General features: G+C 44.7%; 1 protein-coding gene across 1 annotated transcript in view; it reads left to right on the top strand.

The window, feature by feature from the left end:
- The window catches only part of KSR2 (kinase suppressor of ras 2), a gene marked incomplete at both ends in the record, with an annotated part of 399,400 nt that overhangs the window by 51,304 nt on the left and 321,156 nt on the right, over window positions 1-26,940 (top strand). Inside the window, one exon of the mRNA XM_082852603.1 lies at window positions 25,642-25,782. Within this exon, the coding sequence (XP_082708729.1) occupies window positions 25,642-25,782 (141 nt within the window). The remainder of the gene's footprint in view (window positions 1-25,641; window positions 25,783-26,940) is intronic.

Genomic DNA, 26,940 nt, shown 5'->3' with positions numbered 1-26,940 from the left:
TAAGATCAGGAGAAGGGAGGATTTATTATGACTTGCAGCAAGTAAGAAGGGCACCAGGGATCTTCCCCAAAGAAGTGTCTCTCCCAACAGCAAAATTGGAAACGTTTTAAGCTAAGGGTACGTGCATATTCATGAAGGGGCTTGAGCAGAGGAGAACTCAGCATAGAATTGGAGCAAGGTCGACAGATTCCAAGCTTCGGTTGATTGAAGTCAGGAGGGTCAACATATCATTCCATCCTCCACCTGGGTGGGGGCCTGAGTTTCTGCAGAACTCAAAGGTATATTATTATGTATATCCCTTGAACCAGGCCTCTCCTCCAAGGCTACACTATTGTTTCTTGACCACTCCTCCCTTGTTTCTGCATTCCCTCCCTTCAGATCGTTAATTACTGAGACCTGTTCAAGGGCAAGCATTGTGGCCAGGCTTAGATCACAAAGTGGCTTAGGCCAAAATGGGTTCTCTTATGTCAAGAAAGCCATGCCTGGTTCTCTGTCTCCAGGGACCTCCTAGCCTTGCTTGCAAGATCATGATGCCAGCATGGTCAGGTTCTGGTGAGGGCTCTCTTCCTGTCTTGCAGACGGGCCCCTCATGACCTCATCTAAACCTTATTGCCTCCCAAATTTCCCATCTCCAGATACCATCACATCGGGGATTAGAGCTTCAACGTATGAATTTTGGGGAGACACATTCAGTCCATACCACTCCCCATCCCTCCCCTGCAAACCTCTACTTTCTGTCTCTGTGAATTTGACTATGCTGTACCTCATATAAGTGGAATCATCCAATATTTGTCCTTTTAGAGAACATACTTTTGATATGGTGGAAGCTTTTATTTGTAGCACTGACCCTCTGAAGTTTTCTGAGAAGCCTTATTCAGGGCTGAATCTGAACTCTGGTGGAAAGTTTGGAAGTGCCCTGGGGAAAAACCAAAGGTCAAACAGCTGAATAAAAACTAAAAAATGCTGGTGGTTTTCCAATTATCCTCCATAGGGGTTTAATCCAGAAGTTATTTGGGGCTGGAAAAGAGGCTGCACTTGTTGGAAGTACTGTCCCAAGCATTCAGCCCTTTTTTGAGGCAAGCACTGGGTGTGGCAGACACTCCTGTTTGCCTATCCAAAGTCATCCATCTTCCTCCCTGCTTCCTGAATTCTAATATGATTTTGTGTTTATTTGAGTGACACTGCCCTTCAGTGGGTCACTCAGAACTGGTCCAAACCAGTTACATTCTCTTTGCAATGATTGGCTTGTCCTAACCATGTGACCTCCCCTTCTCGCCAATGGGATGCAGGGGAGGTCTAAAGGAGGCGGGCTCACGGAAAAAGTTGTCTCGCTGATGGAAAGAGACCCCTTGGAGAAAATGGTGCCCCTTTGTTGTCTCCTACAGGGAACTGCTGCAGCCATTTGGTGCCCACTAGGAGAGAAATCATTATACACGGGTGCTTGCTAGTGTCACTGAGCCACTGAATGAACCAACCCTGGAAGCCACTGCCCTCTGGATTTCTTGCTCTGTAACTAAAAGATTGCTCTGTTGAAGCCAATTTTAATAGGGTTTTTAGTTCCCTAAGACAGAGCATCCCATGGATAGGCTAGATTCTCAGGAATTGGTTATGGGCCCTCTTACTCCGGTGGTTGCATTGAGGCCTCTGTATACTGGATTTTGACCAAGATGGATCTGCATGTAAATATCATAGGCACCTCTACCCTCCCCCCACACCTCTTCTTAGGACCTTGACAAAAAAGAGGACAAGATATTTTTTCTCTTTCCCAGGGGATGACCCTATTTTGTTAAAACATTTATTATTTATTTTATTATTTTGGCTGCACCGGGTCTTAGTTGAGGCACACGGGATCTTTGTTGCAGCATGTGGGATCTTTCGTTGCGGCATGCATTCAGGATGTAGTTCCCTGACCAGGGATCGAACCCTGGGCCACCTGCATTGGGAGCGTGGAGTCTTACCCACTGGACCACCAGGGAAGTCCCGACCCTATGTTTTTAATAATCCAGGTCATAGATGCTTATGACATAAAATATACATAACAAAACCAAAAAAGGATATACTTACAATTACATATACACACACATCTGTATGTGTGTATGTAATTATGTATGTATATTATATATGTGTATATATACCTGTATGATCATATGTATATTATATAGATAATTTACATATTGTGCACATGCATACACACACACACACACACACACACACACACACACACACACAACTTTTCCCCCAGAGATAACTCTGGCAGGGTACTATAGTGGTTGCGTGCCTGGCCTCTGAGCTAGACATCCTGCATTCATTTTCGGGCTCCACCTTTTCTGGCTGTGTGATCTTGGGCAAACTGACTAACCTCTCTCTGTGTCAGTTTCTTTATCTGTAAAAAGTGATTAACAATATTAATACCTACTTCATAGGTTTGTGGTGCAGATCATACGAGATATGCACGCAAAGTGCTTAGCACGATGCCCAGTGTCTAGTTAGCGCTCAGTGATTAAGGATAGTAATGACTCCTATAACCTTCATTGGAAAGACCTGGACTGTGGCTTCAGCTGTGCCACCTCGTAGCTGTGTAACCCCAAAGGAGTCCTTTTGTCTCTCTGAACCTGGCCTTGGCCACCTGCATCCAACAGGTTGTTATGATTGTGCCCATTGCAGTGGTATCCGAGGCCCAGGTAGGCAAAGTGACATGTACAAGGACACCCAACTAGGCTCTGTCCTCCCTCCTCTGGGCCTGGGCATCCTTTGGCATTACCTATTGGACATCGGGAGGGAAGACAGAAAGGCGTTAGTTACGTGCACTTTTTTTTTTTTTTTTTTTTGCGGTCCGCGGGCCTCTTACTGTTGTGGCCTCTCCCGATGCGGAGCACAGGCTCTGGACGCGCAGGCTCAGCGGCCACGGCTCACGGGCCCAGCCGCTCCGCGGCATGTGGGATCTTCCCGGACCGGGGCACGAACCCGCGTCCCCTGCATCGGCAGGCGGACTCTCAACCACTGCGCCACCAGGGAAGCCCACATGCAGTTTTTCTACATGGCAGATGCTATGGCTGCCTCTACCCGCATTTGTTGCCGGTGAGGCTTAAAGTAAAGAGAAGGACCAGAGTGGGTGGTAGAGATGATGGAGACAGACAGGGCTGGCGAAATCTAGTGCCTCGTTCCCCGCGCTGGGTTTTGCAGAGATCTATTCAGTGCAGTATTTTGTGTCTGCCTTTCTCCTTTCCACTCACTAGCTACACAACAGCCGCAGAGGTCAAAGGATGTATAATTTGAATTTTTAATAACTCCTGCCAGATTGCTTTTCATAAATATATAACTTCTTGCACATCCACCAGAAATAAAAGAAACCAGAAACTGTTTCCTCAGTTTTAAGGCGGGATTTTTTTGGTATTTATTATCATTTATTTTTGGCTGCATTGGGTCTTCGTTGCTGCGCGCGGACTTTCTCTAGTTGCGACAAGTGGGGGCCACTCTTTGCTGCGGTGCGCGGGCTTCTTGTCGCAGTGGCTTCTCTTATTGCGGAGCACGGGCTCTTGGCACGTGGGCTGTGTAGTTGTGGCGCACAGGCTTAGTTGCTCCGCGGCATGTGGGATCGTCCCAGACCAGGGCTCGAACCCGTGTCCCCTGCATTGGCAGGCGGATTCTTAACCACTGTGGCACCAGGGAAGCCCCAAGGCAGGATTTTTGGCAACATCTCTTCTGAGTATCATCTTTTGGTGGAAACTGAATATATGAGGCTGGCTGGTCATCAGGATTTTGGGAAGGCCCTTAGTTTTTTCCCCACCACTACAAGTAATAGGTTTTCAGAAATTTCCCTTTGAGAAGACCATTTTTAGTTCTCGTAATAGCTGGCAGAGTTGAGGATTTTGCCTGTGCAATGTGGAGCCGAAAATGTCCATCTCAGTTCAAGTACATGCTCGTTAACGATTGCTGGGCTAAGGCCTCGCCAGAGACAGGATCCCCCCTCATCCTGGGTTTCACGTCGTCTTTCTTTCTCTCTTTTGCTTGTATCCTTTGTTCTGGGATTGGGGACTTTGCCAGGGTGTAATCTATAGAAGGGTCTTCACAGTTGGAAGGCGGGACGAGGCTCAATGGCCAGCTGGGGGGGTTACAGAGTTACAGATCCAGAAGAGACAGAGGAGGCCCTTAATCCCCTGGTGCCTCTGTTTCCCCATTTGTTAAATGGGCATAATAACGTTGGCCGTACCCATCTCTCACAAGGTTGCTTTATGGGACAAATGAGATTGTTTCTTTTATCGGGTAATGTCACTCCTTGCTTAAAAAACTTCTGCAACGTGGATGAACCTAGAGATGATCATACTAAGAGAAGTAAATCAGACAGAGAAAGACAAATTATTATATGTCAGTTACATGTGGAATCTAAAAAATAATACAAATGAATTTATTTACAAAACAGAAACAGACTCACAGACATAGAAAACAAAGGGTTTTCTATGGTTACCAAAGGGGGAAGAGGGCGAGGGATAAATTAGGAGTATGGGACTAACAGATACATAACACTATATATAAAATAGATGAACAATGAGGATTTACTGTATAGCACAGGGAACTATATTCAATATATATATATATTTTAATGTTAATATCTTTTTAAAAAATTTTATTTTTATTTTTGGCTGCATTGGGTCTTTGTTGCTGCATGCAGGATTTCCCTAGCTGTGGCAAGCATGGGCTACTCTCTTGCTGTGCACGGGCTTCTCATTGCGGTGGCTTCTCTTGTTGCGGAGCGCGGGCTCTAGGCACGTAGGCTCAGTAGTTGCGGCACTCGGGCTCCAGAGCACAGGCTCAGTAGTTGTGGCGCACGGGGCTTAGTTGCTCAGCGGCATGTGGGATCTTCCTGGACAAGGGCTTGAACCTATGTCCCCTGCATTGGCAGGTGGATTCTTAACGACTGTGCCACCAGGGAAGTCCTATTCAATATTTTTTTTAACAACCTATAATGGAAAAGAATCTGAAAAATATAGAAATATATATAAATGAATCACTTTGCTGTACACCCGAAACTAACACAATGTTGTAAATCAACTGTACTTCAAGGAAAAAAAAAAAAACAAACAAACGAACAAAACCCAAAAAATGTCTGCAGCTCCCTACTGCATAGTAATAAAACCTTGCTCCTTGCCATGACTAGTAGGACCCACATGATCTAGCCCCTGCCTACATCTTTGACCTCATTTCCTCCTTATCTTCCCTTTGCCCATGATAATCCAGCCCTCAGATCCTGAAACATGCCAAGTGCTTTCCCACCTCAGGGCCTTTGCACACGCTGTACTTGGCTGCATTGCCCCTGATGTAGGGAGATTTCCTTTAGCTGGTGCAGGTAATCATCCTTCCGTGTTATGTGCTCTAAGCTCTTTGTTGCAACCATAGCATTTATCACAATCTGTGTTTATCTTATTTATTGCTTACATGTTGTCTCTCTTTCCCACAAAAATAGAAGTTCCAAGAGGGCAGGGATCAAGTCTGCCTTGTTCACCATTTTATCCCAAGGCTTAGCACAGTGGTTGGCACTTAAAGGAAATCAACTATTTATTCATTGTCTACTATGTGCCAAGCACTATGAGGAACACTTTTAAAACAACATCTTATTCTACTCTGTGGTTGGTTGTAAACTAACTTTATTGTCAAGACTAGTAAGAGAAATTTATATCACTTGGATATAACAACTACACAAAACCTGATATGCCCAATGTGATGTCATTGGCTTTCAAGATGGGAGTCAATCCCAGCTTCCCTGTGTTTTCATTATATGGTGCTAGGCAGGTACCATAAGTGAAATGCTTATATGATGAATGGATGGTTAGGTGGATGAACGAATGGACGGTTGCCTGGATGAGTGGGTGGATGAATGGATGGATAAAGGGGTAGGCGGGTGAATAGGTAGATGGTGGATGGATGGTTGGGTGGATGGATGGTGGGTGGATAGATGGATGGATAGAAGAATGGTTAGGTTCCAGATATCTGCAATCAGAGGATTCCAGGGTTGATAGGAACCTCAAGATTCATCCAGTTGAGTCCCCCATCCACAGTGATCCCCCTCCGCTCAAATGGAAGCTGGTGGGGATGTATTTTTGTGTGTAGGGGACAGGTGAATAGCGACTTGGAACACAGGAAATTGTGAATGTCTGTCAAGGCCTGCCTTGGATGCCACCTCCTCTGGGGAATTTTCTCAGATTGTCCCTCCAGAAGTCATCTCTCTGTCCTTGGAGCACTAGGCTGCTACCTCTACTCTAGTGCCCATTTCCCCCTGCAATCATTTGAAGGAGCTGTGCATGTACCTGGCCACTTCACTACTCTCTGAGCTTCTTGAAAGCAGGGCCTGGTTGGGAGCTGCAAGGTGCTTTCCTCTTGAGGTTGTCTGGCCTTTTCTAGCTGCCATGGTTTTCCCTTGCTGAGGCCTATAGCTGCCTCTGGGCTTTCAGGGAAATGTATGTCCTCTGTAAATGTGCCCAGGACACCCCAACATTCCCTTTGAGGAGCTCTGGATAGGATTGTGGTCCTGGGGGTGGAGCCCTAAGCCATTCGGTGTCCTGTTATCTCTCTGTTCTCACGACCTTGAGAGATATGAATTGGGCTAAGATGCATAGAGTTACCAACCCTACTGGACTTAACCACAGCCTTGGCCTCTGGTGCTACCTCTTACCAGCTCCGCTGGCCCCACCGCTGTGGAAGGCCTGCAACTTTGAAGCAGACAGCCCTGGGGTCAGCTCTGCCGCTGCCCAGCTAGACTTGCTCCAGGCAAGTCCACTGACTCCCTATTTTCCTCATTTGTAAAATGGAGACAAGGAGGCCAACCTTGCAGGTTTGCAGTGAGGATTTGAGAGACTATACATAAAGAGCCTGAGAAATGGAGGCTGCTGTTGCCATTTATTGGCTGCCGAGCTGATTGGGAGAAATGACACAGCAGGGGCTGTAGTTCAGTCACCGTACCAAAGAGGGCCACATGATCAAAAGAATCTCTCCTCTCTCTTTCTTTCGGGAAAGAATAGCTTTCCACTTCTCTCTGCTGACAACAACCTCATCTCTAGGTTAGTAGCAGATGGTTGGAGTTGCCAATCTGTTGGGTTTGTATACTAAACCCCCTCCACACCCCAAATCACACCAAAACAAACAAAACAAAAAATGTAAACCGGAGTCGAGGCTGGTAATCCGAACCCGGGACCTATGAGGCAGCTGTGGGTTTTGTGAACAGAGAATGCCCTTCCTTTGGTCATTTTTGTGCATCTCTCATTCATTCATGAATCCATTCTACTGTTTTATTTGATTTATTATTTTTTTGTAGGTGTCGTTTATTTTTTAAAATTTTTATTGGAGTATAGTTGATTTACAATGTTGTGTTCGTTTCAGGTGTACAGCAAAGTGAATCACTTATACACATACATATATCCACTCTTCTTCAGATTCTTTTCCCACATAGGTCATTACAGAATACTGAGTAGAGTTCCCTGTGCTGTACAGTAGGTCCTTGTTAGTGATCTATTTTATATATAGTCGTGTGTGTATGTTGATCCCAATCTCCCGATTTGTCCCTTCCCCCACGTTCTACCATTTTAATTACTTCCTAGGGGGACATCACTGTGTTCACTGGTGGGAGAATGCAAAGGTGACAAAAACAAGGCTCGCTGCCCTTAAGATACTTGAAATCTGGTGGGAGAATTAAGACATGACTAGAAACAGCCCTAATACCAGGGAATACGTTTTAGCTGTCAAGCATAAACATCGTGGTCTTGGAGTTGAGGCTGGTGCATTGTACTCTGATTGGGGAAAAAGAAGGCTTCCAGGGAGAGTGAGCATTGGAGTTAGAACCTGAAGGATGAACAGGAGGTCAAAGGGCAGGGAGGTCATTTCAGAAGCACAGAAGTACCCGGAGCAGGAGCTCCCAAACTTGAATGTGCATCAGAATCACCTTGTGAAAAACACGTTGCTCCGTCACACCCAGCGTTTCATTCAGTGGGTCTGGGGTGGGGCCTGAGAATTTGCATCACTGACAAGTTCCCAGGTCATGTTGATGGCCCTGGTCTGGGGACCCCACTTTTTTTTTTAAAGCATGGATCATTCTTTCTTTTTTTTTTTTTAATTTTATTTATTTATTTAGTTATTTACTTATGGCTGTGTTGGGTCTTCGTTTCTGTGCGAGGGCTTTCTCTAGTTGCGGCGAGCGGGGGCCACTCTTCATCGCGGTGCGCGGGCCTCTGACTATCGCGGCCTCTCTTGTTGCAGAGCACAGGCTCCAGACGCGCAGGCTCAGTAATCGTGGCTCACGGACCTAGTTGCTCCGCGGCATGTGGGATCATCCCAGAGCAGGGCTCGAACCCGTGTCCCCTGCATTGGCAGGTAGATTCTCAACCACTGCGCCACCAGGGAAGTCCTGGGGACCCCACTTTGAGAACCCCTGGTGGAGGCAAAGCGACAGAGGAAGAAAGTGTAGGAGATCATTCATTCACTCACTTCCCCATTGAACAAATATTAAGCACTTACTACGCATCAGGCCCTGTGCTAGGTGATAGGGATACAGAAGAGGATAAAAGAGATAGCTGCCAGGACAGGGGAAGAAGGATGTTAGGCAGAGAGATACCAGGGGAATATGATTGGAAGCTGTGATAGGTGCTATGAAGGAAAAGAACATGGTGATATAGGAGAGAATAACAGAGCGGGGTCTCATCTGTCTTGCTGGAATGGACATGACGTGTGAGGGGGGCTGTGCAGAATGAGAAGGATCTGGTGAGATGTGTGTGGCGAGGGTTCCTGGTGAAGGGGCCGGCATATGAAGAGGCCCTGGGGCAGTAACGAGCTTGGCTCATCTGAGGAGTGGGAGAACCTTCTCGTGGACTTGGAATAAAGAGTTGTGGGGTTCATGATGGCGGAGAAGTGGGCAGAGCCCTGCCGGCCAGGGCAAGGCATTTGGATGGTAGTCAAAGTGCATTGGGTATCCAGCAAATGCACGTTTGGGAGAGAAGTGGAGAGCGTTTGGGCCACAGGACAGGAAGGTCTTAGATGACAGTCTCAGGACCTTGGACCTTCATCCGTGGCCACAGCAAGATCTGAGTGGGAGGCTCTGCCCTGAGCTCGGCTGGACGGCATCAGCTCACACCTCCGAAGGGACCTTCTATTAGCAAACCCTCAACCCTCCATCGTAATCCCTTTGTTGAATCTCTAAACATACCTGGAAGGGAGGGAGGAGCAGGTATGCCTTTTTGCTGAGGGGGAGGAAGATGGGGAGAAGAAAAACCGAGGAGAAAGTGTTACATCTGTGCTGTCCAAGATGGTAGCCACTGGCTGCATGTAGCTATTGAAAACTAAATTGATCAGTATTAAGTAAAACGTTGAATTCAGCCCCAGAGTCACACGGAGTAGCCACCTTTCAAGTACTCAACAGCCACAGGTGACTACGGCTACCATCTTGGATGCGGCAGATAGAGGACATTGCCGTCATCACAGAAAGTTCTATTGGACAGTGCTGCCTTAAGTGAGGTTTTATCAGCTTGTTTAGGAGAGAGTCAGATGGGAACCTGGTCTCCAGAAGAGCTCCCAGCCTGGAACTATTTTTGATCCATGATTTCACTTCCACGGTGGCCACGTGTGCTGCCACGTGTGCCGAAGTCTCCCCGCTCTTGGCTTCGCTTGCTTGCCCGCAAGACCAGGAGGCTTGGCGGCCCAAACCCGAGCCCCACCTGCCTGGCCAGCGTTCTCTTCTGAACACTGACCCTGTTGCCAAGACCCCAGGTGCAGCACAAGGAGACACAAGAATGGTTTTCCTCGCCAAGCAAAGCCGAGACTAGTGTGTAAAACTTAGTAGGAAGCTTTTGCTTTTCCTTCATCGGTGTCACTTCTAAGAATAATCCTGAAATCTTTGAACTTGGGGTCACTCTGGGGAGTAGTTTTTAATCTTTCATCGAATGGATAGATAAACGAGTCTGTGAGGGGTTATGGGCTTCCCTGGCGCCTCATAGCTTCTAAGTTGCAAAGCAGAGAGTTGAATGAATGCGAGCCCCTGGCTTTAATTTTAGTCCTTTTCACCCTGGCATTCAAAGGGAATGGTGATGTCATACGGTTCATCTTAGCCAGACCATTTTCTGGCTCACTTGAAAATTTCCAAGTTTATTTTTGGGTCAGGATCCTTTAGCCTGTGTGTGAAATTTACGAAATGGGGGAAAAAATCAAAATCGATTAAGCCCCTCCCTGATTCCCCACTCAGAACTGCCCAGTATTGAGCAGGGATCAGGTGACAGTACTATCAAGAAATTGGCAAAAATCCATCATCAAATAAAACAGAGAGGGGTTAGAGGATGCGCTTATCGCTTCTATGCTTCCTCCTGCGGATTATGATGGATTCTACTCATTCTGAGGTGAATCTCCCTGTTCCCTTCTCCGCCTCTCCCATCCCAGGTCCACTCTGGAGCTTGCATTTTCCTTCAGGAGCTTGCATTTTCCAATCCTGAACATCTTTGAAGGGGTCATGTAGTCTATCTGGGGGAAAAGGCTTTGGGGTGTTTGCTTCCTAAGAGATCTGCTAAAAACTGGACGTGTGTTAGAGAGGAAATACCCTATGAATGATGGACATAGTCTACTTCTGTATTGTCCAGCACCACAGCTGCTGGCCACATGTGCCTGTTGACCACTTGAAACGTGGTTAGTGCAACTGAAGAACTGAATTTTCACTTTTATGTAATTATCTGTTGGTTTTAGAAGTTAACAGTTTATTAAAGCAAAAAAGAAATTCAATACCCTTATTCTCCTTATGCTTTAAATTCAGCTTACAGGCAGTCTTATTCTATTCGTGTAAGTCCAGGAAATGTTAGCAATCACACGTAAGGGGAGTTTGCATAATTTTTGCTTCCATTGACAACCTTAGTGAATTAAACACCTTCAAGTAATTTAACTATATTTATAAATTTGATATGCAGAAAAATTTTTTAAGACTCACTTGACAGACAAGCAGTCCCACTACTTACACAGCACATAGAAATCTAAAAAAATAAACTTATAAATATGCTGGGCCTTAAGCCACTTTCTATCATAGTACATAAATGGAATACAATTTTAACTTAAAATGTACGTCTGAACCAGTTATTCAATTACACATTTCAAATTAGACTTAGAAAGGTGAAGTCTTCCTCTAGTTGGCCAAATTATATAAAGCATTAAGAGAATGTAAAATAAATACTCCAAAGGCACAGACTTTTTAATTCAAATATTACTATTATGGGTTTAATTACTTAAATACATCTATAATTCATACTAGATTTTCCCAGAACTTAAAGATGCCAACCCATTCAGGAAACTAGTTTATCTCACACAATTCTCAGCTTCAAGTCTGATGACATTTTTGGGAGGTGAATTCTCTGATTGCCTGAGGTCACTTAATGTCCAGTAAGGCTGCTTTCTGGATTTTTGTCAGTGGTGCCCATAAGCTGCCCTAACCTTGTTTAGTCACTATGTTGATTAATTATGTAATTTTAGTTAATTTAAATTTACCTTTACAGGGCCACATGTGCTGAGTGGCTGGTGTATTGGAAAGCACAGCTCTAGATGGAATAGGTTTCCACGGTCAAGGTGAAGTGGTTGCCCAAATGAGACGTGCTTTCAGTGTACGCAGGTTTTGTGTTTTTTCCTTGTGTCATCTGTTCTTGCTTTATGCCTGGGGTCTTAGTTCTACTTTCCCTCTCCTTCGGGCAGTGAAGAGTGAGGCAACATCTGGCCTAGGGCAGACCTTCCACAGGTCTGGCTGCTACGTTTTTAAGTCTGGCTCTGTCCCCCCAGCTGCCCAGGAACCACAGCCATCACCTCCCAGAACTTCTGTGGGATTCCTCCCAGCCACGCCTCCTCTTGTGCAGTGCCCACCCATTGGCTTTTTTTTTTCAGTTTTTGGCAACTTCATCTATCTTTGTCACTTGCCAGGAAGTTTCATGCTCAAAGTGTAGGTACAAAGTGTGGGTCCCCACTCTGCAAGCTTATATTTCTCTGTACAGCTTGGTCCTTGGTGAATGATTAAGGGGGAAGAAGGGGGATGGTCGGGGGAGGTCTTTTCAACTGTCTGGCTTTCCCCCCCTAAAGCTGGCCCTGGACAAAAATGTGTGCTATTATTTATTACTCTTCATGCAGGCTGTCCTTGTTCCAGAAAGGTTGGGAGAGGTTACAGCTGGGGCACAAACTAAGTTTGCCTGAGGGAACCCAGCAATCTTATTTTTCCCGCTGCTTCTTCTCATTTTCAGGATGATTGGTCCTACATACATCACTCTGCCCTCTCTGGAATTTCAACCCCTCCAGACTCCCTCGTTTAATCAGATCACCTAATTGGCACTGCAGCGGCAATGACTGATAAAGAACCCCTCGGCAGTGGTTCTGGACTTCTTGTGTCTGTCAGAACTACCTGGGGACCTTGTTTAAAAGAAATGAGATGAGAAGCCCCCTGTCCCCAGGAGTATTTGGTTCCGCATGTGTGGGTCGGGGGGAGCAGGGCTCAGCCTGTGTGTTCTTAACAAGCTCCCCTAAGGGAGCTAAAGGTTGACAACGGTAAAGTATTTTCACTTAATGGAATGAAAATAAGGAACGTGACAGGCTCAGGGGCAAACTCAGCACCTACTTGTTATCCTCGTGACCTTAGGTAAGTTACATCGTCACTCTGTGCCTCCATTTTCTCATCTCAAAAATGGGAATAGGGACTTCCTTGGTGGTCCAGTGGTTAGGGCTGCGCGCGTCCACTTCAGGGAGCATGGGTTCGATCCCGGGTTGGGGAACTAAGATCCTGCAAGTGGTGCAGCACGGCCAAAAAAAAATTAAAAAATTAAAAAAATAAAAATGGGGATGATAAAGTTCTTGGCTCTTACGGTTCATATGACAATCAAATAACATTAACAAAGCACTTACTGCAATGCCTGGCACATGGTAAGTGCTCAATTAAATTTAGCTATGATTATGAATATATTATTGTATAATAGTTTATTGATAATAACATTGTTCTCAACATAACTAAAGCAGTAGGCACAGGGCTGGCATATAAAAAGTGTCAACAAATGTCAATTTTATTATTATAAATATATAATATATGCTGTATAATATATTATGTTTAAAATTATCTTATGTATTATATATCTATGAACTCTTATCTATGGATGTATATTATACAGATATACTATATATAATATACAATAATATATAATAATACATATATTAATATATAATAAATTGTATATGTTATATAGTATATAGATGTACTATAAATATGTTATAGCAAAATGTATTGTTATAGCAAAAATATTAAAATTGTAATTATCATTATGTGAGGAAGTTACCAGTGGGGCTGGCATCTAAGTAATTGCTCATTAAATATGTCAACTCTTTTTTCCCTGCTGTTTGTAGTATTCATAAACAGTAATAATGTAAAGAAAAGGAAAAGCCACCAGGTGCATTGAGGGCTTTAAAAGGCAGGGCAGTTTCGGGCAGAGGGAGCCGGCCGCGGTGCGGCATTCGGGAGGCCAGCGCTGGACTGGTGGGTCGGGCTGGCTTCCGCCTGAGGGATCCTGTTCTTACTGGGATGGGGTGGGAAGAAGAAGAAGGGCGCGTCTCCCAGGCCTCCAGCCGTCAGCAGCGAATTTGCCTGCGGTTACAAATCGCCGATTACTTGAGACGTTAGAGAGTCAATTCTCTCCGCTGTCAGCTGGTCCTCCCAGCGCCGGAGATGTTATGACAATGGTCGCCCTGGCAACCGCGGGAAGGCGTCGGGCCGCTGGCGATTTCTTTACCCTCAAAGAGCCTGGGCCGCAGAGCCAGGGCTCGGTTCTGAACGTGCAGCGCCGGCTGGAAAAGGAGTTGGGATTTTTGGGTAGAGGCCTGACCCCCCCGACCCCCAATGATGTTGGTTCATAGACCAACCAAGAAAAATGTCTTGTATGCCAGGCACTGATCTGAACGCTGCGGGGAGAGACAGGCAAAGCCCGTGCTCTTTTGAGCTGACATTCTGATGGGTGTGTGAGATGGGGGTAACCATGGAAACCAATAAACAGGATAATTTATGGGATAGCGATGAGTGCTCCCAGGAAAAAACAGGGTGTTGTGACGGTGACATTGGGGGACAGTTGGGAAGGGATGACACCCGGAAGACAGGAAAATGCCGTTTATGGCTCAACGCCGGAGGGCAAGAACTCTGAGCAGTGGGGAGACGTGGACGGTTCAGATTCAGGGCTTTGAGCTCTCCGTTAGCAGTGAATTCCTGCTAAAGAGAAGGCAGCAGTGTGGGTGCTTGCTGACAGGCAGCCCTGAGGGTTACAGAGGGCTCTTCATCTGTGTGATTTTAAGGCCAGCTCGTCCCTGAGCCTCAGTTTCCTAATGTGTAAAATGGCCGTTGCCATGGGGTTTACACGAGATGATTCGTGAAAGATGACAGACCCTCAAGCTGTATTGCACTCCTTTCCAGTTTCCACGGACTCTGCTTTAGTCTTTTCTGTTTTTTTTTTAAACATCTAAGTGGTGAAGGTTTTGGACTCCAGCAAACCAAACCCCAGGGCTTGCCCATGGGTCTCTGGGTTTATCTAGGTTTAGATTCTGAGTGAAAAGTTACCCGTTTTCACATTAGAAATTTCAGACATGATTATTTATAGCTCTGTCACATGTCTTGACTTTAAACATTTTTTTTTGTTTATGCTGCTAAATTTACCATCATGCTAATACCAAGTACAGTAATAAGGCACTGAAGATGCTCAGATCCAGTGAGGTCGCAAAAATTTTTCCATCTGCTGTGGAAAGTGCCAGGCTGCCCCCTGGTGGGAAGATGGGGAACTGCATCTCTGGGCTCCTACTCTCAAAGTCCTGTGATCCTTCTGACCCCAAGCCCAGGAGTCCTTATTTTGTACGGGACAGTGCAGGGGCCCATGGTGGGCTCAGCTTGGATGTGTTATTTCCAGGAGTCCAGTGTTTATTCACTTGAAGATGTCATTTCTTTGGACTTTTTGCAGTTCAGCTCTGCATGGTCTTGAATTGAGGGTGACCTAAAAATAAATTAGGACACCTGGCAGGGTGAGGACATACCAAAGCCCTTTACTAATTGTGTTTCACAACCTTGACCTCTAGATGGTTTAGACTCTCCGCTTCAGCAGAGTGTTATGGTGAAGAGGGCACGGAACTGGAAATCAGAGCCCGAGTTCAAATCCTGACCCTCCTGCTTCTTTAGTTATGAGCTTGGACACAGTTCCCAAGCCTCTGAGCATCAGTTTCCCCAGCTGCAGAATTTTGTTAATAACAATCCAACACCCACTTCAGCATTGTCATGATGCTCTTATAAAGCAGTATCTTTAGAACCATTTTGGAAAATAATTTGGTTAGTGATGTAGGGAGATTAAGATCAATCCCTGAAAATTCCTCAAGTGGAGGTCAGTGCCTCTCACACCTCGTGTGGGGAGGGGTCAGTTTTTTTCTTTCCTGGTACTTTGGAGCCAATACTCATAAAATATGATAAAAATGACTTGCTAGAAAAATGAAATGGACCCAAAACCCCAAACAAAATAGAAGCCTCACTTTAAAACTATCAGATTCAACAGACATAAAATTACCCTGTCTAGTAGCCATTAAAGTGTCTAACTGCTCTCAATTTCTGTCCTTCACCGAAGGGGGCTGACCTTCGGGGCCTTCCTGGCACTTGAATAGTCCTGTCTTAGGGCAGGTGCAGGGGTGGGTGTGTGTGTGTGTAATTGATCTCGTATTCCCCCCACCCGCCAGCTCTTTGTATTTAGAAAGTACCTACACAAACTTAAATGAACGAATGAGAAGTCTTACTTCTCTTAGGATAAACGTAGAACTCTCCCATCTCTGTCATCCTGTGATCTTGGAACATTGCTTTGTAAGAGGCTGTTCTCGTAATTTTGCATCCTTGGTGCCTGTGCTGAACCCTGGCTGCCCTTCTGCTCTGACTCCTGCCCGCCGCCTCTTGATTGTGTTTGCACGGCTGTCTCATCTGCCCCACTGGGAGCCCCTTCAGGCCTGGGCTGGTGCGGCCTGCTCTTTGGATACCCTGGGCCTTGCTGAGGACTCCTCCCTCAGAGCTGCTTGGTAAAGGCCTGCTGTGCAGCTGAGCCCCCAGGCCTTGAAGGGTGCTGCTGGCAGGGGTGCCGCACCCCAGCTTCCAGAACTGGTTTTCTGCCCTGATTTTGTTGCCCAAGGGTCTGGATGCTTAAGCTTGTCTGAGAAACAAACTGCCTTCATTACGTAATTCAGACAGTAGATGGATGTTTCTCCTGCTTGCCTGATGCTCAGAACCATTGGGGTGCTTGCGTTTCTATGGATTCCTGGGCTTTCTCCAGATTTCCTAGATCGGAATTTCTAGGGCGTGGGTCTGGAAGTTTGATTTTTTAGCAAACACTTCCAGGTGGTTTTTATGGTCAGGAAATTAGGGAAAGAGGGAACTACCTTGTAAAATATTCTAGTGCCTTAGGAGAGCTACTTAAAGCTCCATGGCCCTCAGTTTCCTCATCTGTAAAATGGGGATATGTATGTGTGTGTATTTATATATAAATATTTATATATATTATATAGATATATTTAAAATTTATTTAATGAAATGGCTAACATTGTGAATGACCCACATCTTTACTGTTGGCAAGGGTCTGATGTTCATGACATTTGTGACTAATTGTTATATAGATAATTCAAGCTTATAGAAAAATTCCAAGATACACATGCACAGAGATGCAGAGACAATAACCCAGAGATGCAGCTGCTAACATTTTGGAACATCGCCTTCTAGTCTTGTGTGTGTGCGTGTGCCTATACATACATGCAGTTCATATTCAGAAAATGGGATTATACTGTTCCTGTTGTGTTGTTGCACTTGGCAGTGGACCATAACATTCTCTGTGCGTCAATAACTAAGAGTTTGTTAGACTTGGGTTCATATCTTGATTCATGCACTCAGTAGCTCGGTGACCTTGGGCAAGTTATTTAACCTTTCTGAGCCTTGATTTTCTCAGTTGTGGAGTGGGGCAGTGATTGGACCTATGCTGCAATGTCACTGTGAGAATTAAATCGATAATTCATAAAAAGTGCTTATCACGGCACCTGGCTCAGAGAGAGCCCCTGTTAGCTGACAGCTGTGACTATCCTGCAGCACCAGCCCTGGGGACCTGGTGGAAAGAGCTGCTGATCCCCAGGGTCCCCATTTGGGAAGTTCTGCTCCATCTCTGGCCAGTCCAACTTCACGTTCTGGGCAGTTTTCTGGGGCTTTCCCTGCTTGGACTAGCCATGCTCTTGTCCGGAAAGGTGATCTGTATTCCTCTTTGGCTCAAGGGGAAGCCCTGGACCTGTGGCTGCCGCCTCACACTCCATCTGCTTCCTACACCCATCTGTCTCCTCCATTCTAATGCATCATAGTGGGGATGCCCCTTGATTCTGGCTTCTGGGCAGGTGTAGGTCCAGTCTCTGGGTGACCCTGGAAACTCCTCCCCAGAATCCAAACATTCCTTCAACAAATAGTTAGGACACGTCGTTTTGTGAGGGGTGGGGTGGGGTGGGGCTCAGCCTGTCTTCTGCACAGACATTATCTCATGTGATGCCTCAGCAGGCATGAGAGCAAAGGTGATATACGCCCATTTCACAGATGAGAAAGTAGAGGCCCAGGGAGATGATATGACTTGCCCAACCCTCAGAACTGGAATTCAGAAACGCACTTCTCCCACAACACCTAGTAGGCTTCCCAAAACGAGTGAGCCTGTCTCCCTGCCCTTGAGGGGTTGATAGCCAACTTTTGGATTTCCCATTTGGTGGGAAGGACCTATGAGCAACTCAGAGTGCAGCATCCTGGTAAAGAAGGGAACTTTGGGATCATACCCTAGCTTTGTGGATCCAGGCAAGTGGTTTAATGTTTTTGATGTCTCAGGTTTTTCATTCACAGAATGGGCTCAGAACACCAGCCTCACAGCTAGCATTGCTGTGTGGATTTAAAAACAAACAAACACATTCAAAGCATTTATCTCACAGCGCCGGCACACTGTGAGTATTCAGTGCACGGTGGCTGCGCGATCATGGCCATTATTCCCCAGAATGCTTTATGGTAACTGACAAAGATGCCCCCAGCAGACATCCCAGAGATGCTCTCATCATGGACTTTTGACCCTGGTATCAAAAGAATGCCTCATGCGGAAGATTAAAAGGAAAGAGGTAGTATGAAAAAGTATGAAAAAACAGGGAGAGATCCTGGAGGCTTGCTACCAAGGGAAAAAAGTATGATACAATTTATGTGAAAAGACCCACAAACTTACCCATCAAACAACACTGCAGAGTTTCTACATGTATGTACATATATGTGAAAGTACATAGGAAAAGGTATGGAAAGAAGGACACCAACCAAATCTCAATAGTTACCCCCATTATCTTCAGGGAGAAGGAGGCCAGCATCAGTGGGAGTAGTGGTCACAGGGAGCTTTGGCTTTATCTGAAGTGTTCTAGCTTCTTCTTTACAAAGAAAATATATGGATGTGTTTATTAAATAAGTAAAGTAAACTAAAATAAAGTTATCTTTTCTGCAATATTGGGGCTTTGGAATCAGACTTGGGTTTGAATCCTAGCTCTCTACTTAAGTTGTGTGATGGTGAGCAAATGACTTAATTTCTCTGGGCATCATTTCTTCATCTGTAAAATGTAGATCTTGACAGCACCTAGCTCTGGGGGATGTGAGGATATACTAACATGATACATGTAAGAGCACACGGAAGTGCTCAATAATGATACTTTTATTTTTATTTATTTATTTTTGCGGCCCGCGGGCCTCTCACTGTTGTGGCCTCTCCCGTTGCGGAGCACAGGCTCTGGACGCGCAGGCTCAGCGGCCATGGCCCATGGGCCCAGCCGCTCCGCGGCATGTGGGATCTTCCCGGACCGGGGCACGAAGCCGTGTCCCCTGCATCGGCAGGCGGACTCTCAACCACTGCGCCACCAGGGAAGCCCCGGTACTTTTATTTTTATCGTTATGCTTATTTCATTTACTCTTCCAAATCTGAAAAGGGCTCCTTAATCCTTTAAGACTCCTGTGTCTTCATTACTCACCAATTATAATGCAAGGAAAACAGTAATAAATTTTATTATAGCGTATGTACAAATAAAATGCCAGAGAAGAATCGATAAAGACTTGCTGGAGAAGGTGACATCTGAGATGGGCTTTGGAGAGAAAGTCAGATTTTCATGAGTTGATGGGGTGGTATGTCAATTAGCTACGGGTTCCATTAATGCTGCATAACAAACAATCACAAACCCTTAGTTGTGGACAATATAAACTTTAATTGGTTCCCTGAAGATTAGTGGCTCTTCCGATGTTGACTGGGCTCGCTCATAGCCAGCCCCAGGCAACAGTTTGCTTTTGGCTGAGCTAGGATGGCTTTGGCTTGGGGGTCTGTGCAAACTTGACTTTGCTCTGTGTAGTTTCTCATCCTTCAGCGACTAGCTGACCAGCCTGGGCACATTCTCGTGGAGATTCAAGAGAGCAAGCAGAAACGCACGAGGCCTCTTTCTCTTGGCGGAGGCAAGTCACACTGGTTGGGTGCTGGGACCGATTCTGCCTGTTTAGTGAGTTCACTGCAGAGTCATATCACAAAGGATGTGGAGATGGGAGGGGTAAAGGAGTCAGGTCCTCTTTACGTCTACCACAGGGGGATATGGAAAGGACTTTTAGGTAGGAGGAGCCTGAGCAAATGCATAGAGAGGTGACATTGAGGTGACGTGTTTAGGGAATTGCATGGAAATGAGAGGCAAGGAGAATAATGGAGTTGAGATGAACCCCAAATAATAGTCAAAAGAGTTTGAACATTATTCTATAGGACAGTGTTGCCCAAACTCATCAGTTTGTATCACCATCGTACTTTTTGTCGTGTCTGTGTATTTTGCTATCAACCAAACCCAATTTTCTAAAAACATACATGTATCTAAAATTAAAGCTTTGTACAACTATTGTAATGGAAAACTAGTATCACTTGCCATAAATGGAAGACAATCAAGAAAATAAATACGATGAACATGTATCATTAAGTTGTTAAATACTGTTACCTGCCCAGGGCTGTGAGTCTGTGTCCTGCTGTCTGTTATAAAGAGAGATTAGCCAGTGTTAGGTGTTAAAGACATAATATCACTGAACTGAGACTGTCTCTTTGATATATAATTAGATGGCTGCAGGGAGATTAGGACAGGAAAGAATGTGCTCATTATGGGACCCAATGTTGCCATGCCTGGGTACCACCCCAAGTTATCAGTGGTACCGACACTTGGGAAATGCTGCTCTTCAAGCATGGGTGTTTGAGCAGTGACATGGTTCCATCAATCCTGCTAAATGTCCATTGACAGATGAATGGATAAAGAAGATGTGGTACATGTTTACAATGGAATACTACTTACAGCCATAAAAAAGAATGAAATCATGCCATTTGCAGCTACATGGATGAACTTAGAGATGATCAGACTAAGTGATGTAAGTCAGAGAAAGACAAATACCATATGATATCACTTATATGTGGAATCTAAAATACGACACAAATGAATATATCTATGAAATAGAAACAGACTCTCAGACATAGAGAACAGACTTGTGGTTGCCAGGGCGGAGGGAGTTAGGGATGGATTGGGAGTTTGGGGTTAGCAGATGCAAACCATTATAGGTAGAAAGGATAACAACAAGGTCCTACGGTACAGCACAGGGAACTATATTCAGTATCCTGTGGTGAACCATCATGGAAAATAATTTTTACAAGAATGTATATATATATATATATATATATATATATATATATATATATATATATATGTATATGTATAACTGAATCACTTTGCTATACAGCAGAAATTAACACAACATTGTAAGTCAACTATAGTTCAATTGAAAAAAAAATGTTGATACTTCCAAATCAAATTGCTCTCTGGTGGCATTCTCAATGGTTTCTCACATTCTCATTGACATTGGATAGCATCAGCGTTAAAAAATATTGCCAACCTTATCCAAACATTTTTTTCCATTGATAAGCAGCTAATGCATATACATCGTATTTTCTAAGATTGCTACAGATGTGCAAACAGGAAAAAAATAGGTCACCCGTAATCTTAATTTTGTTATATACCCTCCCAAGGCTTTTTGCATCTATACTCGTATAGTTTTATAAAGCTTTTAATACATTATTTATACATTACAAATATTATACATATTTTGTACATCTTTAAATGGTATGCCACTATATGAATACATTGTAATTTATTTACATCAGCTCTTATCACTGAAGAGTTGGATTGTTTCTAATCTTTCATGGCTATTATCCACTTGGAGCAAGACTTCATGAATATCCTTAATTATTTCTTTAGGATAAAGCCCTAGAGCAACACTGTCCCTTAGAAATATAATGAGGGTGACAGATGTGAACTAAATGTATAATTTAAAATTTTCTAGTAGCCACATTAATAAAGAGCTGAAATTCATTTTAGTAATATATTTTATCTAACCCAATGTATCCAAAAGATTATCATTGAAACATGTAATCCATGTAAAAATATTAATGAGATATTTTATGTTATTTTTTTCCTATCAAGTCTTTGAAATCCAATGTGTATTTTACACTTACAGCACATCTCAATTCAGACCCTAAAATGTCAAAGTTAAAGTAAAATGTAGCTCTATCAAAATGATAAGTTTATGTTTAACAGAAAAATGCTGTACGTGGCTTCCATTTTCAAATTTAAATTAAATAAAATTTAAAATTCCATTCCTTAATCACCCTATAGCAATACCCTAAATGTTCAGTTAGCCACATGTAGCTGGTGAAATGACCATTTTGGACATTTGACACCGAGATTAAATCAGTTTCACTCATGTCCGCTTCTCAGCGTGTGAAACCAGAGCAGAGTTGGGGGTGGTGCCTGGATATTGGATTTGAGAATCCATCGGCAAACATCAATATCTGAAACAACAGCAACAACAACAAGGCATGGCCATATGACCCAGCAATCCCACTCCTAGGCACGTATCTAGAGAAAACCGTAATTTGAAAAGATACATGCACCCCAGTGTTCATAAGCAGAAGAGTTTACAATAGCGAAGATATGGAAACAACTTAAATGTCCGTCGACAGATGAATGGGTAAAGAAGATGTGGTACATATATACAATGGACTACTACTGAGCCATAAAAAAGAATGAAATAATGTCATCTGAAGCTACATGTATGCAAGTAGAGATTATCATGCTAAGCGAAGTAAGTCAGAAAGAGAAAGAAAAATACCATGTGATATCACTTATATGTGAAATCTAAAATATGACACAAATGAACTTATCTACAAAACAGAAACAGACTCACAGACATAGAGAACAGCCTTATGGTTGCCAAGGGCGGGGTAGAGGAGGGATGGATTGGGAGTTTGAGACTAGCAGTTGCAAACTATTGTATATAGGATGGATAAACAGCAAGGTCCTACTGTAGAGCACAGGGAACTATATTCAATATCCTGTGATAAACCATAATGGAAAAGAATATGAAAAAGAATATATATAGATAGATATATACATATCTATATCTATCTATATCTATATCTGAATCACTTTGCTGTACACCAGAAACTAACACAACACTGTAAATCAGCTATACTTCAATTAAAACAAAAACAAAAACAAGGGCTTCCCTGGTGGCACAGTGGTTGAGAGTCCGCCTGCCGATGCAGGAGACACGGGTTCGTGCCCTGGTCCGGGAAGATCCCACATGCCGCGGAGCGGCTGGGCCCGTGAGCCATGGCCGCTGAGCCTGCGCGTCCGGAGCCTGTGCTCCGCAACGGGAGAGGCTGCATCAGTGAGAGGCCCGCGTACCGCAAAAAACAAAAACAAAAACAAGGCAGGCAGCAGAACTAGGGTGAGAGGGCAGCCCAGCAGGGGTCAGGGTTCATGAGGGCAGCACCCAGGCAGGGCAGTGGCCTGGTGGAGTTAGGGAATTCGCTAAATTCAGCAGACGGAGCCAATAAATAAGTATATTGAGGATTGTTTTTCTCACTGCCTGAGAAGAGTGATACAAATGTGGGGAGGGAAAATGCTAGAATAAACCCCATGGTGTTGGATTGGGATTAGAGGTATCAGTTATCAATACATATAAATAACAAAATAAATATAGGTGCAGATTTATGTATCTACATATTCACATATGCATTGCTCATACATATGTTGCCTAGGCTGTCTACTAAGGGGACTGGAAATGATGACACCCCGGTATCAATAATCTCACCAAGTACCCAGATCTTGGCTTCTGAATACCATATTCCGCTCAGAGGAACCAACACTCCTTGGAGAAATGATGGATTCCAGGGTTGGGTCAGGAAAAGAATAAGATGACCCTAGAAAATTTTGTTGTGTCAGAGAGTAAGGAAGTGCTCAAAGAATGATGGGGAACGTGTCAAAGTGTACTTATTTCTTTTGTGTGGTTTTCCATACCTGTATAAAGAGAACAGTTAAAACAAGTCGTAAAATAAAACGAGAGACATGAAAGTTCTATAGATGTCTTAGTTGAGAGCCCAGCTTTGAAGTCTCAGTAGGTCAGACCCTATTCATTCAGAAATAAGCTAGAGAAAAAACATATTCTTTTTGACATTTTCTATTCTAACACTCGGAATTGAGATTCTAAATGAAAAGCATTCTAGGTACATCAGCATAAGGTGATTTTTGTGCCGTTATTGCAATAGAATGTGGGCTGATCAAGAATGGCAACTTTGGGACTTCCCTGGCAGTCCAGTGGTTAAGACTCCGTGCTTCCACTGCAGGGGGCACGGGTTCGATCCCTGGTTGGGGAACTAAGATCCCACATGCTGCGTGGCACGGCCAAAAATATAAATTAATTTAAAAAATCTCCGTTAAAAAAAAAAAAAAGAATGGCAACTTTCTCTTTACTAGTGAGGTGAATAAAATTAACGTTAACTTAAGCACCAGTTTTCTGATTTCTTCCAGTGGGCTTCAGTGTCAGGTGAGCTCTCCTAGGTGGCCACAGGGATGCCCCGGCAGCTCCTGGCTTCGTCGGCGCCCTCCTGACAATTCCAGGGGGAAGTGGGAGCTGTCCTCTGAGTGCTTGGGAAGGGTTGATGGGGAGGTTTCTCGGCGGCTCAGCCTGGCTTACTTGTTACTTCTGCTCCAAAGGCTGCAGCCAGGCCTGGGTCACATGCCCACCCTGCAGCCCGGTGGTGGTGGGGTGGGTGGGTGAAGCCAGCCTCACCTCAGCCATATGAACTGGGAGCCGAAGAAGGAGGTTCCCCAAAGGAAAGCTGAAATAGTCTTTGTATGGAGACCAGCTAGACAGAAACAGGTGCCCACTGCTGTCATGCCCTGCTCCAAATGATGTGATCCTAGAATTCCGGGACCGCCTTCTTGATAAATATTGGGTGACAGGTGCTTTAAAATGTCAAAAGCATTTGTATAACTAAGGATTTTTATTTTTGTTTCATTGAATTATCTTTATTAAATAGCTTTTAAATCACAAAAATGAAACATGCTTTGAGTAACTATTGAAACAAAGCAAAAATATATAAAGAAATACAACCGTTTTTTTCTCACCCCATCTATAGAGCTTCCCCATCCCAACTTAGCAGGCTGGGGTGTGTCTTGCACACTTTTTTCTCTGCTCATGCACACCTATTGCCTTTCTTTTGTTAATGTTGTTAGTTTTTACATAATAGGCAATAAAAAAAAAAACCTTTCCTTTTTCATGGCATGGCATCCCTCTAGAAGCATGGGTTCAGGTCCATCTCATTTTATTTTATTTTTTAAATTTATTTTTTGCCCACACCATGCGGCATGCGGACCTTAGTTCCTGGATGAGGGATCGAATCTGTGCCCCCCTGCGGTGGAAGCATGGAGTCTTAACCACTGGACCTCCAGGGAAGTCCCGGGGTCCACCTCACTTTAAAAGTATTTGTTAATTTATGAATACTTGCATGTGACTTAAGACTGAAATAGCAAAAAAGGGGTTAAACAAAATGTTCCTCTCACCTCTGTCCCCCTCCCTCCCTCTTTCCTTCCCTAGAAGATTAGGGATCTTTCCAGAGAGCGTCTGCATTTACAAAGATACACAAATGTAAACATTTCCCACATGAATGAGAGAGTATTTACTTTTATTTATCAGCATATCTTGTCTTAGTACACAGCACACTTCCTCTTTTTGTTTTACAGCTGCATACAGTTCCGCTGTGTGCGCGTATCCTCATTTATGAGTCTCCTACCGATGGCCCCTCAGGGTGTTTGCAGTCTTTTGCCATTGCAAACAGAACTGTAGGAAGTATCCTTCTCCACAGTCATTTGGCACAGGATGGGGTGTCTGTGGGAGGAGTTCCTACAAGTGCAACTGTGAAGGTCAAAGGATTGGTGCAGTGGAGATGTGGATGGATACAGTCCAAACCCCGCCCCCACTACACGGGTACAACGCACGCCGTCCTCCCCAGCAGAATCTTGGAACCTGCCTGTTTGCCCATCTTCACCAACACAGTTGGGACATGAATGGAAACTGGGTCTCACTGCAGTTGAACCGGTCTTTAAAACACGGAGTTGGGGTGCGGAGGGGACATTGGGGAGATACTTGCCTCCCCTCCTTGTGGCAGTGCCTCTGAGACATGTCCTCTGTTCTCTGTGTCTCCGCAGAGCAAGCTGGTGAAGTACTTCAGCCGGCAGCTGTCCTGCAAAAAGAAGGTAGCCCTGCAGGAACGCAATGCCGAGCTGGACGGCTTCCCCCAGCTCCGGCACTGGTTCCGGATCGTCGACGTGCGGAAGGAAGTCCTGGAGGTGACTGGAGGCGACCCCTGCCCTCTGCCCCTTACTGGCCGGCAGTCAGCCCCCTCAGGCAGTGGGTTTTTGGCTGTGTCTGGCTCATAGTAGGACTTAAATACGCGTTGGATGCAGGCACGGAGCATCTCTGATGCTGTCTGAATGGGGTCATTAAGAGTGTGGTTCTAGGGACTTCCCTGGCGGTCCAGTGGTTAAGAATCCAGGCTTAGGTTCGATCCCTGGTCAGGGAACTAAGATCCCACATGCTGTGAGGTGTGGCCAAAAAAAAAAAAAAAAAGAGTGTGGACCTAGAGTCAGATAGACCCTCTTTCAGCTCTGCCCCTTAAGGACTCAGCCTCCTGGGCCAAATCACTTTACCTCTTAGACCAGTGCTGTCCAGCAGAATGTTCTACTATGGTGGAAATATTTCATATCTGTGCTGCCTGATGTGGTAGCCACCAGCCACATGTAGCTACTGAGCACTTGAATTGTGGTTAGTGCCTGTGACTGAGGAATTCAAGTTTTAATTGTATTTAATGTTCATTAATGTGGCCAGTGGCAACCATACTGGGCAGCATATCTTAGGACATTGGTTTTCGCATCTGTTCAATGGGGTAATGGTTGTCTCCTCTTCTTAAGTAGTTGGCATGATAAAATGAGATGATCTGTGTAAAATGTTCAGCCCGTAGTCTGGAACCTAATAGTACCCAGGAAATGTCAACTTATTATTGTTGTTGCTGTTACTGAAAACTTTGGAAGTAATAGGTTTTCTAGTGACAAAATCAGAACACCTGTTGTCTTGTGTCCACGCTCCAGGAGTGGATCACCTCCTTAAGGTTTCAAGGATGGTGAGATTTCCTTACCCTCTGGGATCTTGGGTCCCCCCTTGTTTTCAGTGACTGGGTGGAGACTTTCCTAATAAAATCAGCTCTCATTCATTGAATCTTCAGTGCCAGGCATAGTATTGAGGGTTTTACATGCAGGATCTCAACTCTTGAGACTGTTCAGACCCTCACAACGACCTTTTGAGGTAGGTATGACTTTTACCCCATTGTACAGAGCAGGAAACGGAGGCTAGAAGATGGAGGGAGTTGCCCTGCTCGTGAGTGGGCGGGGCTAGCAGGAAACCCCAGCTCAGATGGACTCCAGAGTGTGAAGTGGGAAGCACGGTGCTTT

Source organism: Leucopleurus acutus, assembly GCF_964270905.1.
Source record: "Leucopleurus acutus genome assembly, chromosome: 13".
NCBI lineage: Eukaryota > Metazoa > Chordata > Mammalia > Artiodactyla > Delphinidae > Leucopleurus > Leucopleurus acutus.
The sequence above is the reverse complement of the archived record's forward strand: the minus strand, read 5'-3'. Positions and strand labels throughout refer to the sequence as shown.